Genomic DNA, 20,390 nt, shown 5'->3' with positions numbered 1-20,390 from the left:
TGCCTAGTCTTACTGTAAGGCTTTTGGATACAGTTTCTCTTTCCATCAAATGTGTGGTGCAATTTCCAACACAGCTGTACCTGAATTCAGACAGTGTAACATCTTTTGATTTGAATGACATGATTATTTTACTCTGCCTGTTTTCTTTTTTTTTTTTTGTAAGTCCTAGATTTTTTTCCTTTCCATGTGATTTGTGTAAATTATGCTAATATGTTGTTATGAATTTTGAAAATCAATAAAAAAACAAATAATGTAAACAAAAATCAGGTGGAACAAAAAAAAAAAATCTTTTGATTCAAAATCCAAGCAATTAGCCCTAATATTCATTTTTTTTTTTAATGTGAACAATGATATCAAAGGGACATATTTCCCTTATGACATGAGAAAAATGTATACAATCTGTAGATTGATCCCTCCATAATAATGTTTTTCCGCAGTGTATTTTATCCAATCGAACTTGACCATGGTGAAAAGCTGCCCATCTACTAGGCTCTTGGAAGATTTGAAAAGGCACATGTTCACAGCCTGCGGAGGCCATATTACCTTTGGGGGTTCATTCCAGGTGTGGGACAAAGGAGTCAGCGGTTCCGGTTTCTGTGGCTAAATCGGGAGGTGGCCAGTTGACGAGTGATTGGATGTGGTGAGGGATACCTGCTGGGTATGGGAGACAGGAGGATTAGAGAGAGGGGCGACTTTGTTGGAGAAGTCTTATCCAATCTAGAATGAGGGTGAGAATGGTCCTAGTACAGGATAACCCGCTCACACACACACACACACACACATGTCCAAGTTCAAAGTTCAAATTTATTTTCCATTCGACATAAAATCATCAAACAATTCATACAATGAAAACACATATATGAATATCAAAAGAAATATACACACATACACAAAACAACAACAAGAACAAGAGCCGATGCATAAATTCATGAGAATGGGAGGTCAACAGAGAAGAGCAATAAGCCTTGTAAATCGCTGACCCCTAGAAAACATAAATACTGTGTAAAATATATCGGGAGTATAGAAACGAAACTAAAGAAGAAAATGAAAGGGACAGGACTGAAGAACAAATCAAAAGACATATGTACTTTTCACATCTGATAACTGGATTCAGCAAAATGCTCTATCTTGACCTTCGTCTGTGATACTTATCTTGAGAGTAACCTTCTCTCTTCAGTGAAGAGTGCCATAAATATTTATTCTTCTGCTTGTTTTGTGTGTATGAAAACCACTTGAAACCACTTAATGTAGGAGACAATTATGAAAACACAAGTGGTATCACTTCCTGTGTAACAAATGTGAGATTTAAAAAAAAAAAAAAAAATGTGCCCAGACATTTACATTGAGACGTACTTTGGTGTATCTCTTGTATTAATTTATTTTCATTTCTTATGATGCAGTATCTGTAACTTCATTTATTGCTTAATGATAAATTTTTTCCTTTCTGAACCGTTGGGGGTGGGGGGGGGGGGGTGTGATAGGGGGGGTGTGGATTACATGTAAATTGTGCAGACCCGTCATACATGTTTGTGTGCAATATTTCACAAGTGTGATAAGGTATTGATGCCCTCGCTTTATTTAGTATCCCATTATTCTGCACACAAATCTCTAAATTTACGTTGTTTGAATAAAAGGAAAAATTCAATTTTTACGTCCTTCATATCAAATTCTGTAAGTTATGTTAATCTGTTAGTGATATTAAGTTTAAAGGTCATTGTTGCCTGATACTTGAGCTAATAATGATTTGAAAGTTATATTTTTTAATGGACATACAACTGTATATCATTGGGTGAGCTGTAAGATAATCATATATCTGAATTAAAACTGCATGTATATATAGTATCATCATGAGCATCACATTTTTCAAGAAAACATGTAGATTTACTATTACCTTTTTGACATTTGTTTGATTTTAATGATACTTTAAACATTTTCTTCCATTTTACTGAAAGTCAAAGTGATGATAGCATGGGACGTCCCTGTACATTAATATCAGCCAGGGTGAAAGGGCTGCCATCTATTACACTGCACATTGTCATTACTTTGTCAATATCAATTTCAGGAACACATTTTGAACTTTAATACACACTTATGTGTCCTACCATTAAATTGACTGTGATCATTGGCAGATGCAGCATGAAATGCATGAATCACAGTTAATAATTATTAGTGTAGTTTACACAGACTGGTTCTCAGTCAGTTGGTAATGTTTGTCCTCCATCAAAGTCTTTATTTGCTTTTCTTCTTTTCTTTATTTTCTTCAGTGGAGCTGTAAATGTTTTGTTCACATTGAACCATCCCATGATTTCATGAATCATTCGGAAGACAGTTTATAGTTGGTGGTAATAGTTGACGCCTGCCAAGGTATCCCACATACAATGATTGCATGTTTTCTACAACTGTATGCATGGGAAATGTGTAGAAAATAATCATATCAATGTAGTAATATGCAATGGATACCTACAAGGTATCTTAGTATCTGTATCTAGGTATTTTCCTGACAATGTTAGGACTCTAAGAACAAACCTTTTCTCTCTTTGTTTGTTTCTTTGTTTGTTTTTTGATTTTTTGTTTTTTGATTTTTTGTTTTTCGGGGGGGGGGGGGGGGGGGGGATGTGGGACATGGGAGGCTTTCTCCCACGCTCTGCACTTCTACTGAAATTCCAGAAAATAAAATGAAATCCTTAGAGGTGATAGCATGTTATTGATATGTTGAGATACATTGTAAATGCAGCCAGAGTGAATGCTGCTGCTTCAAACGAGGGTAAGACAAGCATCTCACATTCTGATCAGTCACGGCAGCTTGCTTGCTGCTTGAGATGGAACACGAGCTGTCTGAAGCCATTGCTAATCCTGTTGGCTTACGAGCGTGTTTGCTGTTCACACACACGCTGCTGTATAGTTCATGACATGTACCCCTGTCTCCATGAGGCAGGGAACATGAAGCTATGAATAAGACTGGGGGAGTTAAACCCACTTTGATCTTTGGCGGTATGCCAGGATGTATTAAAGTTTTAATGGCTCATGCAGAGCACTATACTTCAGATCTTTTAAAACTCCAGCATTTGTGTAATGAAATTTGGAGGCATTTAATTGACAAGCATAGATATTGTCACAGCATCTACCTACAATCTGTAGCCTGTTATCCCATGCAGACCTTTTGCTGCAAAGCGCTAAAAGTATGGTGACCTGTTGGTCAAATATGCATGTAAACCTGGAGCTGACGGTAAATTGTTGAATCTCAAATGACCAGTCGCAATATCTTGCCCCGCAAGCAGTCATCAAAGATGCTTACGGCATGTGGGCAAAAGGTTTGATGCCCTTGAAATTGCCAATTTTGTGGTATTTCTAGATTTAGATTTTGTTTTTCCTATGAGGGTACTGCTCAAGGCAGTGAGTCGGTTTCATTTCATCCTGAGTGGGTTTGATTTGTTTTGCTCGTTCCTCTGTCCTTGTCTGTTCAGTATTTCCTTTTTATTCAGAGAGTTTGACGAAAGTTATTTGTAGAACTTTCAGAGGGCAGATCTTACTCAGAATTTTGATTCCAGCTCATCAGTGCTGTATACATATTTGGACAAAATTCTCGTCGAAGGTTGAGACACTAGCATTTTTCAACGTATTTGGCGTAGCAGCCAGTGTTGATTAAACACATATTATCATTGTCTGTTGGCTAGAGGCCAGGGGGTCAAAAGAACTTTTGGGCGCAGGTGCATGGAATAAAATTTTTGCTGATGTCACAGGGTATTAAAATCTGCACTCATTTCAGAGGTGATGCCATCTCTTTATTTTTTTTTCGCTCTCTATCTACTTGTATCTCTCGTTATGTGGTATTTCTCGCTTTGTAAATGTCCTTTATAGTCCCATTCATCAAGTTCACTCACGAGGCACTTCATAGAATTTGAGTTCAGAGTAAAATATGCAAAAGTTGCTAGAGAAATGAGAGGGAACGAAGCAAGCAGATGTGACTGCTGTAGAAAGACAGAACAAAAAAATGAATGAGGGTAGTAGTGGTAGTAGTAGTACTGTATTTCTAATTGAGCAGTCTTCTGTGAAGGTGACCTTCATAGTGATCTCCGTGATTGTTTGCAGACCTCTTTTCATTGTGACATCACGCATGCCTCATTTCATTTGGAGTTGAATGATGAGTTGGATGCGAATCAAAACAACAAAAGTGATGTGTATAGAAATGCTCGTGTACAATTGTCACAAGGGGTGCCTTCTCGCTTCTTCAGTTAGTATGCTGCTGTCGCCGGTGCTGTATTCATTGACTCGGATCAAACTTCAGAATCTGGCTGTACGCTACACGTGTTTAACAAATTTGGTGCGATTTGGTACTTGTATAGGGTATCAGTTTGAAAAGGAATTCAATTTCCTTTTTATTTTATTATGCAGAGTTATTTATTTCATTTGAGGATTTATCTTTTTATATTATGTGTTTCCTTTTATTGTACATTCCTCCTTATTTTTTCTTCTTTTTTTACAATTTTTATTTCTTTTGACAAAATGTAATGTAGCGAAAGTTTTCATGAATATCTTTGAAATTGCCAAAGATTTACTATTTTTTGTTGAAAAAGTCGACCATATCCAGGCAAATTTTTGTTTCCATTAATGCACACTTGGAAAATCATGTGCAGACTCTGCAATATGTAAATAATAAAAAGTATGTTGTATCTCATTAGAATGACAGGGCATGTGTAAAGTAATATGAGTGAAAATGAAGGTATGAAGTAGAGATTTTCTGTGAATTGTTCATACTAGACTTTTGGAGCTTTGCAGGGTATATGTTTCTTATACCAGAGCTGCATATTACCAGTAATCCATTTATCTCATTATTTTCTTTGCAGCTAGATTGTGTGTTTCCCACGTCAGCCATGCTTGACTTCATCTCAGCTCCGACAGCGAGAATCATCGTCGTCTCGCTGCTGATCTTCTCTTGTCTCCTGGTGCTGTGTGTCCACCTGACTCCGTCCAGCGAGGGTCATCCGCGGAGGGTCAGGCTTGTCGGACGCTACCCCACGGAGAAGGAGGTCATTAGCCGTTTCTATCATGTCCACAATCTTCCGCCGATGAACATTGATTTGAAGGTGAGCTTTGATGTGGAAAACATGTATGCTGTGTGGTGTGATTCTTCACCCCTTGAATTTACTAGGATATGCTGAGTATTTTTTTTTCTTCAAAATAAAAAAAAAAATGAATAGCTAAATCAGTGAACTTTAGCAGTATTTGGACATAACTATTGAAAATGAATTCTAGTCCAGTTAAAAGTCAGTCTGATAGAAACAGAAAAATCTTACAAGTACCACAGTGAAAATTTAATGAAATGGGATAAAATCAGGGAAATTATGAAATTGTTAGGTTTTGCTCATTTCTGAAGAACAGCAAATTTCAAAATGTTGAAAATTCCTAATTTTCATCCGATTTTGATTAAATTTTCATTGTTGTGCTCAGAAAATATAACTCCTTCTTTTCAGACTATGTTTCAACTGCAATGGAATTTTCTTCTAAAACTCGTTGAGACTTGGAAAGCTTGGTAGCATAAAAGAACTACTAGTATTATACATTGTGTGAAAAACATTTGCAGTGGTTACTGCCATTTAGCAACTGATTTCAGTTTGTACCCAGCCAAGAGTGGGATATCTTTCCTTATAGCTTGGAATGAGTTAGAGTCTCCAACTTGGAATGAATGACTGCCCTGATTTGTAGAAGTAAAACTGACAGGAAAGACAGTCCTTAAAGCTATTCTTCCATGTTGACATATTTGTAAAAGGATTGAAGAAAAAAGTTACAGAATTGAGTGTAGTACATGTGAATGTGCAGGATTATAGGCAAGGGGTAAACTCATCTTTGTGTCACATTTCAAAGGCTCGCTATGAAAAAAGGAGGAGCTTAGTCCAGTACGGTAGGAGAAAGCTCCAGGCACGCCAGTCGGCCACAAGACCATTCCGTCAAGCCATGACTGACCAACAGGAAGACACAGGTGATCTCAGAGACTACCTCCCTCTGCTGACCGACAAAGACCATAGGCTTGACCTCCAGTGTGGGTCATGCTCTCTGGTAGCCAACTCGGGTAAGTTGCAGTTTCTTGGACAAGTAACACATCTTCAGAAGTTTGTCTAGATGGACTTCCCCTTGTTGCTGCTGTATTTTTTTTTTTTTTTTTTTTTTGCTAAACTTTTGAGTCAGACGAAGGAGACTTATTCAATTTTGTGATGCGGGGTTAAAATCATAGTAACTCACAATGTTTCTTTCAACAGTCTTCCAGCTGGTGCATTAGCCATCCCCTATCTTATTTGTTCACATTTAGGAGTCAATAGCATATGACAAATTAGGGCACAAAAGTTCCTTCTTTTCCCTTTAGTTCTAGGTACGGTAACTTCTATCCAAACCCTTTGTATTATGAATTAAAAATTTCCCTATGTCAGAAAGAAAATCAGTTTGTCTTTATAAGTTTCATGGCATCTGTGGACATGAAAGTATTCTGTGCAGCACACTTCCAAACACCCATGCCACCTTTATTCTGTGTCACTGCAGGTTACCTGAGACACGGCTCAATGGGCAGGCAAATCGACCAATCAGAGTGCGTCTTTAGAATGGGAGTGGCCCCGACCATTGGCTACGAGAGAGACGTCGGACGCAAGACGACTGTCCGAGTGGTACCCCACACAAGGTAAGCAGGTTTTGAAAGATTTGAAAGAATTTGAAAGAGTTTCCTCCTAAGATTGGATATGCAGTGAAAAAATTGAGAGTTACCTGTACTGACTTCATAAGGACAAGCTGATATATGTCTGCAATCAAATTGCCCAAGGAATGATTGGTTAAGGATACTGCAGAAACTTGAGAAGGACCATTCTAAGATGCCTCGACAGGAATATTACTTTTTCACAGATCCCTGTAATAGCCGAGTGTGTGCGGTTGCCACAGAATATCTCCCTCCGTATATGAAAACTTTCTTGCACGCAAAAGTTTTGCACACAAAATTTGTGCAAAGTATGCTTGCAAAAGTTAAAGAAAACAGCAACATGGGAGTGCCTTGTACCGAGCGGACACAAAATCTTTGTCATATATACTCAAGAAGTGGTGTCAAAGATCAATTTTAATGAACTTTAGTCTGTTATCTGATGAGAACACACAAAAAAAGTGCTTAAAATCAGTGACATATGATGCTCATGTTTAAAATACTTGAAATTGTTTTGTCTTCAGCGTGTCATCTTTGGCAGCGAGATCGGATTCTCTCCTCGCCCAGCGACCCAGCCCCTCACACCTCATCTTCCACGGCCCCGAGCACGTCTACTCCAGCCCGTCCATCTTGGTGCAGCTCCAGAAAATAGAGGGCGCCAATCGGGACGTCCAGCTCTACCGCGCCTCGGCTGCCGTAGAGCACAGGGCAGACACTGAGTTCCTCAGACATGCCGGGAAGTCCAGGTAAAAGATCTTTCTGAGGAAAACTTTCCCTCCCAGTGATAAAATCATAAGAATGTAGGGAATTTGTTTTTAATACAGAGATTGTGCAGTTACAGAGGTTTTCTTTTTTGCTACAACTCTTAGCGAATAATAACCCATTGAATACTAGTTCGGAGTATTCTCGGGCTAGGGTAAATGGGAAATGCATGTAATAGGAAAATCAGTCTGTCTTCCAACGGGTTAAAGATTGTATGCTCTGTCTGTGTTATGAACACTGAATGTGTTCATGATAATACAGTGTTCGTAATAATATAGATCAATCGTTTTCATGGAGAGTAACAGCAAAAAAGAAAAACCTCAGTAGCAATAGACTGATTTGGTAGAAACAATGGCAGATATTTCTGTCACTGCTGTATGACAGTTTGTTTACTTTGGTAATTCAAGTGAAATGTCTCACCATGGCTGTATCAACATAAAATCAGAAAGAAAGAAGAATTTCCATAGAAATCTGACCAAAAAAAAAAAGAGGAAAAAAAAGATAGGGAATGTTAAGACATTTCAAAGTTCTTTTTATCATGAAACAATGATATGAGTTGCACCCCCAAATGCAAATTTATCGTGCAATCAACAGAGACGGGCTGCCCTTGAAAATTGCTCATATGTGAAAATTGACTTAGGTGGCAATACAAAATTGACACCTTTTGTTTGAATAGACAATTGCTGACGTACTTTGACATAATTTGATTCTACAGACAACACTGCCCTACATTGGCAGAAGGAAGTAAGTGAGTTAAGTCCTCTTTCTTGTAATTAGTGAACTGTAGGGGACTCTTTTCATTGCCATTAATGCTATGTTTGTAGAACCATTTGACCTTGATAACTCAACAGGATGAGTGTTTCTGCTCAAAACTTGACACCCAAGTAGAACATGCTGAGTTCCAATTCATGAAAATTCTTCCGTCGAGATGTTTTCATTGCAACTGATTGACAAATTGCCCTACATCGACGTAAATAAGCACTGAATTGATCAGTGTTTTAGTAGTAGCCATGATAAAAAAATCATGGACGTAGGTTCGAATCCTGCTCGAGTATGTACGCCCATGATTTTTTTATCATGGCTACGACTAAAGCACTGATCAATTCAGTGCTTATTTACGTCGATGTAGGGCAATTTGTCAATCAGTTGCAATGAAACATCTCGACGGAAGAATTTTCATGAATTTGAATAACAAAGCAGTACCCGCTGCATGCTATAAGGATTAGAACCAACACTTGCTGTCGGGCGAAAGCTCGGTGGTCTAGTGGAGATGACGCCTGTCCGGTTATCAGGAGGTCGTAGGTTTGAATCCTGCTCGAGTATGTACGCCCATGATTTTTTTTATCATGGCTACTACTAAAACACTGATCAATTCAGTGCTTATTTACGTCGATGTAGGGCACTTTGTCAATCAGTTGCAATGAAAACATCTCGACGGAAGAATTTTCATGAATTTGAATAACAAAGCATTACCCGCTGCATGCTATAAGGATTAGAACCAACACTTGCTGTCGGGCGAAAGCTCAGTGGTCTAGTGGAGATGACGCCTGTCTGGTTATCAGGAGGTCGTAGGTTCGAATCCTGCTCGAGTATGTACGCCCATGATTTTTTTATCATGGCTACTACTAAAACACTGATCAATTCAGTGCTTATTTACGTTGATGTAGGGCAATTTGTCAATCAGTTGCAATGAAAACATCTCGACGGAAGAATTTTCATGAATTTGAATAACAAAGCAGTACCCGCTGCACGTATAAGGATTAGAACCAACACTTGCTGTCGGGCGAAAGCTCGGTGGTCTAGTGGAGATGACGCCTGTCCGGTTATCAGGAGGTCGTAGGTTCGAATCCTGCTCGAGTATGTACGCCCATGATTTTTTTATCATGGCTACTACTAAAACACTGATCAATTCAGTGCTTATTTACGTCGATGTAGGGCAATTTGTCAATCAGTTGCAATGAAAACATCTCGACAGAAGAATTTTCATGAATTTGAATAACAAAGCATACCCGCTGCATGCTATAAGGATTAGAACCAACACTTGCTGTCGGGCGAAAGCTCGGTGGTCTAGTGGAGATGACGCCTGTCCGGTTATCAGGAGGCCGTAGGTTCGAATCCTGCTCGAGTATGTACGCCCATGATTTTTTTATCATGGCTACTACTAAAACACTGATCAATTCAGTGCTTATTTACGTCAATGTAGGGCAATTTGTCAATCAGTTGCAATGAAAACATCTCGACGGAAGAATTTTCATGAATTTGAATAACAAAGCATACCCGCTGCATGCTATAAGGATTAGAACCAACACTTGCTGTCGGGCGAAAGCTCGGTGGTCTAGTGGAGATGACGCCTGTCCGGTTATCAGGAGGTGGTAGGTTCGAATCCTGCTCCAGTATGTACGCCCATGATTTTTTTATCATGGCTACTACTAAAACACTGATCAATTCAGTGCTTATTTACGTCGATGTAGGGCAATTTGTCAATCAGTTGCAATGAAAACATCTCGACGGAAGAATTTTCAAGAATTTTCATGAATTTGAATAACAAAGCAGTACCCGCTGCATGCTATAAGGATTAGAACCAACACTTGCTGTCGGGCGAAAGCTCGGTGGTCTAGTGGAGATGATGCCTGTCCGGTTATCAGGAGGTCGTAGGTTCGAATCCTGCTCGAGTATGTACGCCCATGATTTTTTTATCATGGCTACTACTAAAACACTGATCAATTCAGTGCTTATTTACGTCGATGTAGGGCAATTTGTCAATCAGTTGCAATGAAAACATCTCGACGGAAGAATTTTCATGAATTTGAATAACAAAGCAGTACCCGCTGCATGCTATAAGGATTAGAACCAACACTTGCTGTCGGGCGAAAGCTCGGTGGTCTAGTGGAGATGACGCCTGTCCGGTTATCAGGAGGTCGTAGGTTCGAATCCTGCTCGAGTATGTACGCCCATGATTTTTTTATCATGGCTACTACTAAAACACTGATCAATTCAGTGCTTATTTACGTCGATGTAGGGCAATTTGTCAATCAGTTGCAATGAAAACATCTCGACGGAAGAATTTTCATGAATTTGAATAACAAAGCATTACCCGCTGCATGCTATAAGGATTAGAACCAACACTTGCTGTCGGGCGAAAGCTCGGTGGTCTAGTGGTGATGACGCCTGTCCGGTTATCAGGAGGTCGTAGGTTCGAATCCTGCTCGAGTATGTACGCCCATGATTTTTTTATCATGGCTACTACTAAAACGCTGATCAATTCAGTGCTTATTTACGTCGATGTAGGGCAATTTGTCAATCAGTTGCAATGAAAACATATCGACGGAAGAATTTTCATGAATTTGAATAACAAAGCATTACCCGCTGCATGCTATAAGGATTAGAACCAACACTTGCTGTCGGGCGAAAGCTCGGTGGTCTAGTGGAGATGACGCCTGTCCGGTTATCAGGAGGTCGTAGGTTCGAATCCTGCTCGAGTATGTACGCCCATGATTTTTTTATCATGGCTACTACTAAAACACTGATCAATTCAGTGCTTATTTACGTCGATGTAGGGCAATTTGTCAATCAGTTGCAATGAAAACATCTCGACGGAAGAATTTTCATGAATTTGAATAACAAAGCATTACCCGCTGCATGCTATAAGGATTAGAACCAACACTTGCTGTCAGGCGAAAGCTCGGTGGTCTAGTGGAGATGACGCCTGTCCGGTTATCAGGAGGTCGTAGGTTCGAATCCTGCTCGAGTATGTACGCCCATGATTTTTTTATCATGGCTACTACTAAAACACTGATCAATTCAGTGCTTATTTACGTCGATGTAGGGCAATTTGTCAATCAGTTGCAATGAAAACATCTCGACGGAAGAATTTTCATGAATTTGAATAACAAAGCATTACCCGCTGCATGCTATAAGGATTAGAACCAACACTTGCTGTCGGGCGAAAGCTCGGTGGTCTAGTGGAGATGACGCCTGTCCGGTTATCAGGAGGTCGTAGGTTCGAATCCTGCTCGAGTATGTACGCCCATGATTTTTTTATCATGGCTACTACTAAAACACTGATCAATTCAGTGCTTATTTACGTCGATGTAGGGCAATTTGTCAATCAGTTGCAATGCTGAGTTCCGTTATATCAGATTGGGATGATTTACAACTTACTTCCTTTTCTGCACAGTAAGGCAGTGTTAACACAATGACAAGCTGTCCCACCTCGCTGACCAGCATCGTTTTCCAGGCTGGACCTGGGGCTAAAGAGTCAAACAGTGCTTGTTACTTTTGTTATTCCTCTTTAAAGGTAGGGGATACCTTTTACAGACCTCCCAAAATGCAGAAAAACATTAAATATGAACCTCAGGGAACTTGTTTAGGCCACTGCTGAGAAATTTGGAAGTCAACAGTTATCTACAATTTGAATGATGCACAAAATTCAACTACTCAGTAGTTCTGTGTGTCAGCCACACTTACGCCTTTTTGTTGCAGTCTTCTGTATTTTTTATCTATAACAACACAAATCTAAAAGTATAAGAGCTGATGTAATAACATATAGAGTATGTGGCAAGAATGTATATAGAAATGTTTGTAAGTTTTGATGAACTTTCTTCACAAACTATACGTGATGGACACACATGCAGTGCATGGGTCTGCAAAGGTAGCCTAGTAATGTACTGGAATTTACGGTGAGCCCCGAAAAAAATTCAATTCAAAATCTAACGGTCAATAAAAGTGTACTAAATGTTACCTTCCACCTTCAATACTTTATGGGAGTTTCTAAAATGATACTCTCTTCAACATACCACTGTATTTATACAACTCTTCATTTAAGGCATGCAAATGGATTCCCTACCTTTAAGGGGAAACCCGGTCTAAATCTAAGTTAGTCTAATAAGAAAGAGTAAAATATTATGAGTTCAATGGTAAAATTTTGATTGAAATCGGGTGAAAAATAAGCAAGTTATGACATCTTGAAGTTTTGCTAATTTTTCAGGAAACAGCTCTTGAATGGTTAATATGAATATGCAAATGGCAAAGTGAGCATGTCATCCCCTCACAACTTGCCATATATAGTTTGTACGTAAAATTTTGAAAGTTGCGGTTTTTCATTCAAACTTAATTGATTGATTGACCGAGAGCATAGGACTCTCCTTTATTTCTTTCTACCTTTACAGTATATACAGTTAAAAAAGACGAAATATAACATTGTTCACAATACAATTCACAAAGGGATGACATTATAGGTCATCATGCAATAAACTATAGTACCAAGTCAGACTTTTGAAAAAGTCAGACTTAAAAAAAAAAAAATGAAGAACAAGAACAAGAGGGGAGAAGTGAAGTAAAGTGAAAGAAAAAGGTGTCCCGTAAAAGCCTCGAGGGCTTGCAGTGATGGGATCACCTGACTATAAGGAGTTGGAAAACACGCAAAATAACAGAAAATGAAATGCAGTGTTGGGTAAATTAGACAAGTAGGGGATCAAGTGTGAAGAAATGTGAAACTAGTATTTAGCGAGGAGAAATATCTTAAGTTGTTTTGTATAAAAAGACCTGTTAAATTGTGAATTTCGAATACTAGACGGTAGTGAATTCCAAATGACTGGACCAAGGTGACGAACTGATTTTGAATGGATGTTTGTTTCCATTTTCCAGCGGTGGAATTTGGATGACTGATGGGTGTTGTAACTATGTACTTTATCATTCAAACAAAACATTTCGGCGAGGTAAGGGGGAAGGCTCTTGGTAAAATACCTGTGCATCAAAGAAGCAACTTGAAAGACATTGCAGTCATGGACATTCAATGTGTGAAAGCGGTGGAACAATGGTTTTGACGGAGCAAGATAATGAGTGTTCGCGCAAACGCGGAGTGCTTTCTTCTGGAGTCGTAGCACTCTTGACACTTTAAAGGGATGTAACGAAGCCCATAACACATTACAATACATTATATGAGGTAAAATGAAAGTGTTGTATAATAAGAAAAGGACATTACAAGGCAATATATTTTTTTTTCAGATTATTCATAACTCCGACAATCCGGGATACTTTTCCACAGACAAAATTTATATGAGAATCCCACGTCAAGCAGTCATCGAGTTGTACCGCAAGGTATTGGACAACAGAGCATTGCTCTATCAAAGTATTATTAATATAAAGTTGGACATTATCATAACATGATCTTCTATTTTGTCTGTTTCTGTAGACAGAAAATTTCGTTTTTAAAATATTCAAAGGTAATTTATTACAAACAAGCCAATTATATATTCTATCCAAATCAATATTAATCCTACTGACCAAAATCTCAAAATTTTGATGGGAGGTAATTAAAGTCGTATCATCAGCGAATAAAGCAAAGTCAAAAAATTGTGAACAATTGACCAGATCATTTATGTAAATCAAAAATAATAATGGTCCCAGAATTGAACCTTGGGGTACACCTGATGAAATAATTTTGGGATTGGATGAGTAACCTTGATACACAGCTACTCAAATAACTTGATACACGGCTACTCAAATAACTTTTGAACCAAAGATAGGGTATACCTCTGATGCCATAATACTGTAACTTTGATAACAATATCGAGTGTGACAAAGTATCGAAAGCCTTCGACAAATCCATGAAAATGGCGACTGCATGTCTGTTAATGTCAATATACTTCAAAATTTTATCATATAAATGAATAATTGCAAATTCAGTGGAACAATTTTTCCTAAATCCATACTGTTTAGAAGTAAGCAAACTATTCCTTGTCAAATAATTATAGAGTCTATTATGAGTAAGTCTCTCGAGTATCTTAGAAAAAGTGGCAATACAGAAATCGGTCTATAATTCCCACAGTCAGTATCCGGCCTCCCTTTATCCGGATCTCTCTATTATACGGACGCAATCTCGCCGTGATTTTTTTAAAAATGATTACGGGAGAAAAGGGGGATTCCCAACTCCTTGAGAACTCCTACACAAACACACATGAATTACATATTACTTCCAACATGATTAACATACATTAAATCAAATTTCCTTCCAAATTGCTTACCTTCAGACATTTGAACATCCCCAAACACCCCCAAATGTAACAATGAAAAGGTTGCAGTATACACATTACTTCATGTGGTACTACAATGGGCTACATCAGTACATGTGTATGTATATGTACATGTATAAAGTATTGAGTCTCCCGTATCCGGCCAAATCCCTTATCCGGATGAGCCCCGGTCCCTACTTGTCCGGATACGAGAGGTTCAACTGTATTACTTTAGCTACTCGTAGTTTCATTTTCGACGGAAAAATACCAGTTTGTAAAGATAAATTACATATATATGTCAAAGGTTTACTTATAAAATATATACTTGGTTTAACAATATCAATAGATACATTATCATATCCCGGACTTTTACTTTGATTGATGCTCCTGATGGCATCGATAATTTCACATTCAGAGATGGGATTAAAGAACATTGATTTATCGAACATTTTCGGCATAAAACTGGAAAAATTCACATCGGTAACAGGGAGTGATCGTGATAATGAGGTACCAATACTCACAAAAAAATCATTGAATGTGTTTGCAATATCGGAAGAATCATGTAACTCTTTGCCGTTATAACAAATACCATGTGATGCTTTCAAAATGTTTCTACCAAGTAAGTCATTCGAAAAAGACCAGGTTTTTTTAATGTTGCCTTTAAATGCATGGAATTTATCATAATAATACTTTCTTTTCGCAAAACGCAAAGACGAATTAAGTTTATTGCGATATCTTTTATAACTAATTTCATTTTCAATAGTTGGGCAAAAATGAAATCGCTTAAAAAGAGTATTTTTCCTTCTAATAGAATTGAGCAAAGCTCGAGTTATCCGTGGTTTCTTCAAATTTTTGTGAATCTTAGGCTTTTGCTCTTTCAGGGGCATATGTTTATCGCAAAGAGACAAAAAACTAGAGAGAAACATATCATATGCTCCATTAACATCATTTGAGGTTAAAACATCGGTCCAATCAGTGTTTTTCAAATCAGAAAGAAAGAAATTAATTGTTGAAGAGGTTATATTTCGCGAAGATGATTTCTGACTGGGTAAAATCTTGGAATGAATTTTGATGCTAGACATGTGAAAGATTGGGAAATGGTCGCTAGAGTCTGATAACAGTATTCCAGATAAACCGTTTTCGTTAATAACACTAGTATAAACATTATCAATAAGAGTTGCAGAATCCTTAGTTACACGGGTTGGTTTATCTATCACAGGAAATAAACCATGAGAGTATAATGAATCTAATTGCGTTTGTACATTGGGATGTGTATCATAATGTAATAAATTTATATTGAAATCACACATAATGTAAATATGTTTGGAAATATTACGCATTTCGTTTATGATACTGTCAAATTCACTGAGAAACTTCTTTTCATTACTAGAGGGATTGCGATATATTACACCAACAACAATATTTTTGTGATTTTGATATTCAAAACTTACAAATAAAGACTCCACACCTTGGACATGAAATGATATACTGTTTATCACTAAAACCTTCAAGTGATCTCTAACAAACAACCCAACTCCACCACCGCGTCCGGAAATTCTAAAAGTGTAACCATCTAAAGAAAACAAACTACCATTGTCAGTCATCCATGTCTCACTAATCCCAATAACAGAAAACGGGAAATTCAATATCGTCAAATCACCAATTATGTTATCAAAGTTTCTCTTAAGACTCCTTGCATTGTAATGTAATAAACTAAACTGAGAAGTATCATGATGTATTTTACAAAACTCATTGAGATTTATGTACGAACAATCAAAATTACTGTCAAAATCTAAATCACTATTTACAGCTCTATCCATAACAAACAAATATGAACAAACAGAAATGAACAATTGATAATTACACCTCACTCTAGTCCAGTCGTTCCAGATCACTTGAGTTCCTCACTGGTACTTTCCGACCGTCTCTCGTCAGTGAGAAGATTCTCCCATCAATGGACCACGTGTACCTGGTGTTCTGGTGAGAAGATGCTTTGGAGAACAGGTCTTGTCGCGATGTCGTCAGATCCTCACGGATGACGATACCAGATCCCTTCAGTTTCGATTTGGCAGCGAACATCGAGCGACGGGCATTGTATCTCGCAAACTTCACGATCAGGGGTTTCGGACGTGTAGACTGAGATGGTGCTGTGGCCGATGAGCGTTTCGGGGCGATCCGGTGGCTGCGGTCGAGGTCGTGCTTGTCCAGGTTTACGCCCATCTTGGCTGCCAGAGAAATGACGAGGTCATCGGTGTCTTCACCGTGGTGCTCAGGAACGCCATAGATCCTCAAACATTGGCGGCGCGAGTACTGCTCCTGCTCGTCGAGTGATGCTTCGAGATCTTTCACCTTCTTTGTCAGCTGGTCACAGGTCGTAGCAAGACGTTCGATCCTTTGTTCGCTCTTCTGGAGCTCCAGCTGGAATGCTGAGTGTAGCTCAGTTGCCAGCTTCTTGTAGAGGCCATTATAAACAGCCTCAACAATGGTGCTGATAACAGCCGGGGATCGCAAGGCATTCGTGACTTCATCGGAGATCATTGTTCGGATGTCAGAAGCTGAGTTTGGATTGGAATTGGTCTCTTCGGTCCGCTGAGCACCAGAAGTAAGCGGTGTTGCACCCCTTTCTCCGGAGCTCTCGTCCTCGGGATCTTGGGACGAAGACTCCGTGGAAGCCACGGTAACCTCTTCTACTGCCTCGCTGGTGTTACGGAGCTTCTTCTTCGACTTGGATTTTGTGGACGACATGATTCAGAAATTGTCCAAGTTTACACGAAAAGTTTCTTCTGTTCCTGCTCTATTTCTGCAAGCATATCAGCCATCTCTTGGCACACCTCCTTCCTGATCTCTGTCTCCAGCTTCAGCTTGTCTCTTAGCTCCTCCACCAACTTTTTCTTCAGCATCGCGATGACGACAAGGAGCTTCTGCTGGATCTTTTCCGAAAGGGCGTCTCATATGTCCCAAAATATATCCAAGATAACATTCAAACTTCCCGCCAAAAGATGTTGTATAAAGTATTTCGGGAGCGCACAACAGACGCGTCCGGTCCGGTCTGCGTCGCTCTGCACTTTCTTGCCCAAGGCTCAAATCGTGGTATATCTAATTGATCACAATTCTGAAGTTATTCAACCAGGAATAACATCATGTCTCAGACTTCAATGACAGAAACATTGAATTTTCATCATTGTTTTTGTACACAATCTATGGAAAATTGTGAGGTTATGGCATGGTTTATAGCGCATTCATTTGCATTATATTCATATCCACTGTACAAGAACTGTTTTGAAGAAATTAGCAAAACTTCAAACTGTCATAACTTCCACATTTGTCATCCGATTTCAGTCAAATTTCCACCATCGAACTCGTAAGATTTTACTCTTTTTTTGTCAGACTAACTTATATTTGGACTGAATTTTCCCTTTAACTGTAAAAACAGACAGTTTTGTTTGATTTTTCATGCTAGGCCAGGTGAGATGAAATTTGTGGATTATTTATTTCGTGGACAGTAACAACAGTTGAGCAAGCACTTCAAACACCTCACTGCTGTCATGGCTTTGGCAGCACATGTCTCGTAAGTTGAGCGCCTTATTTGAATAGGGCGTGTGGAAAAATGACAAGCAAAAAATTCACCCACATTTATTTTCACATTAATTTCAATTGTTTGATGGATTGATGTCAGTGATCCATTATTTCACGTCTTCTTTTGTTTCCGCTCCACCAGGTTTAATAGCAGTGCAGAGTTTTCCACCAATATGTACGCTCTCCTCGTCATGAAGGACATGTGCTCCAGTATCATGGTCTATGGAATGCTACCCAGATCATTCTGCAGGTATGGCAGGCATCAAAGGTTTTGTTGCTTTTATGGGATTTTAAGATGGACCTTTTGTTGTTGTTTTGATATGTTTCTTCAAAAGGCCTATTTTTTTTTTTTTTTTTGGTGTGGAAATATTGCTACATGATAGTTTGCGCTGTTTGGCCTCTTTATTCACACGACAAACCCAACAAAACCCAAAACAGAAACAAACGAAACAACCATAATAGCACTATAGACGTATAGAAGTGTTCAGCTGGCTGAAATCGTTAAGATTGTAATATTAGGCTCACTTTTCTCTTGCCATTTCCTGTGTGGAAGTTGATTTTCAATTGTAAGATTATCAGTGGTTTCATTTTGTTTTGTCTTTCAGTGACAACCCTGGAAATAAAGTTGCGTTCACCTACTACAAGGATCCAACCCTCACTGAGTGTGACATGTACGACTTCCATGAGAATGTTGCCGTGGGCAGCCAGCCCCTCCTTGCCGAGAAACAGGTCTTTGAGAGTTGGAGGACGGACAGCAGCATCCAGTTTGTGCATCCCTCGTGGGAGTAATGAGCGGCCGGGATGGCTGGTCCTGTCATTGTTTCACATGCTGGCAGGCTCACGCGAGAAGCGTAGCTGCGAGTCGTGACGTTGACAGGACGAGCCGAGATTTGCCAGGCAAAAGCTTTTTGGGGTAGTGACTCATGTCCAGAAGACATAGTCACAGTGGTGCTAGCAACGTGGCGACACAGATGCAGGAAATCTTGCCGCCGCTCGTGTCGCGCATGCGTCAACATTCTGCCTAGAGTTCAACTCTGCATTGCAATGTGCGCTTGCACATGCAACTAACTGACTCGGGTTTTAAAAGCCTAGTCGTATCTGTGAAAACCAACCCAATTAGTGGGAATACCCTTGAATTGTGGTGTGGGTGGTTATGTCCTTGTTTCAGTGGAGTGGAATTTTGCACACAAACAGATGCAACTATAGCCAGGTTTAGACTTGGGAAGATGTGTTTACTATAAATATACATTTGCAATGTGTGCTGAATGTATCATTTGAAAAATAGAGGGATACAGCATATGTTAAGTCGCTGTTAACAGAAACGTACTTATTACTTATAGTCTGTTACTGTGATTGTCGTTACTGTCGGTTACCTGGACTAGTCAAACTTTGTGAGCATTCAAGAAACAGTCAAGACTGGAAGAACGTACAGAAACTGTATCCTAGAGTGTAGTTAATTTATTTTTTGTGTTTGTGTGCATTTGTGTTAAATTTCGCTCTTACTGAAGATTTTTATGCATCAGCCACGAAGTGGTGCCGGAGGCATTATGCTGGGTTCTTTTTTTTTCCAGTATTGCATCTGTTTGTTTCCACCCAACCTCCAAGGATATGGGTGTCCATTTAGACGATATTTCATGAAGCCAACGTGCGTGTGTGACTAAGTGACTCAAACCTGAGATGGGTTTAGTCACTCTAATCTATGCTGAAATATGTGGCTTATATTCTTCACACAGCTTTGAGACTGTCTATCAGGTGTATCAGTGACTCAGGTTTAGTATAACTTAGTCACTCTAAAAAGTATTTTGTGATGCAAGATGTCTGTTCCATCATAGTTATTTTTCATAAGATGAAGAAATGCTATTAGAATGGCCACATACAGACCAACATCACGATTGTCATTGTCGCATGTTGTTTACTACAGTGTAGGTAGGTAGTTTGCATGCAAGGATGAATGGATCAATATTTACCCTAACATTACCTCAGTCATTTTTTTATCATTACTGCATACTTTTTTTTAATTATTTTGTTCTCCCTAACAAAGAAACAAAAATGATAATCCTTCATCAAGTGTCATAGTTACAAAACTTAAAAATGTGTAGAATGTTAGTGAATATTGCCCTTATCATTTATCTTTATAGGCGTGTGTATTAGGGCATGTGAAAACATGACATCGACCAACAATAGCATTGATTGTTTCGGTGTGATTGCCTCATATTCTTATTTCTAATTGCATCGATGAACAACGACCACATAGCTGAGATCCCAGCTGAGCAGCCGTGTCAAAATTCTGTAATTTTTTTTATTTATTTATTTTTATTTTTTATTTTTGTTAAATCTGAGCCACAAGTCTTGTCTTGCATTGG

At 38.9% G+C, this 20,390-nt stretch overlaps 1 protein-coding gene across 1 annotated transcript in view; it reads left to right on the top strand.

Annotated features, from left to right (window-relative positions):
- The window catches only part of LOC139722471 (alpha-N-acetylgalactosaminide alpha-2,6-sialyltransferase 3-like), a 31,336-nt gene extending 11,895 nt beyond the window's left edge, over positions 1 to 19,441 (top strand). Inside the window, exons 2-7 of the mRNA XM_071633763.1 lie at positions 4,845 to 5,084; positions 5,863 to 6,067; positions 6,532 to 6,667; positions 7,201 to 7,422; positions 18,170 to 18,277; positions 18,633 to 19,441. Coding sequence (XP_071489864.1) covers positions 4,872 to 5,084; positions 5,863 to 6,067; positions 6,532 to 6,667; positions 7,201 to 7,422; positions 18,170 to 18,277; positions 18,633 to 18,816 — 1,068 coding nt within the window. The 5' untranslated portion in view covers positions 4,845 to 4,871 and the 3' untranslated portion in view covers positions 18,817 to 19,441. The remainder of the gene's footprint in view (positions 1 to 4,844; positions 5,085 to 5,862; positions 6,068 to 6,531; positions 6,668 to 7,200; positions 7,423 to 18,169; positions 18,278 to 18,632) is intronic.
- The last annotated feature ends 949 nt before the right edge of the window (positions 19,442 to 20,390 follow it).

Source organism: Diadema antillarum, unplaced genomic scaffold (assembly GCF_040938485.1).
Source record: "Diadema antillarum isolate AM-2024a unplaced genomic scaffold, OU_Dant_1.0 scf00000166, whole genome shotgun sequence".
In the NCBI taxonomy this organism is placed as follows: Eukaryota; Metazoa; Echinodermata; class Echinoidea; order Diadematoida; family Diadematidae; genus Diadema; species Diadema antillarum.
The sequence above is the reverse complement of the archived record's forward strand: the minus strand, read 5'-3'. Positions and strand labels throughout refer to the sequence as shown.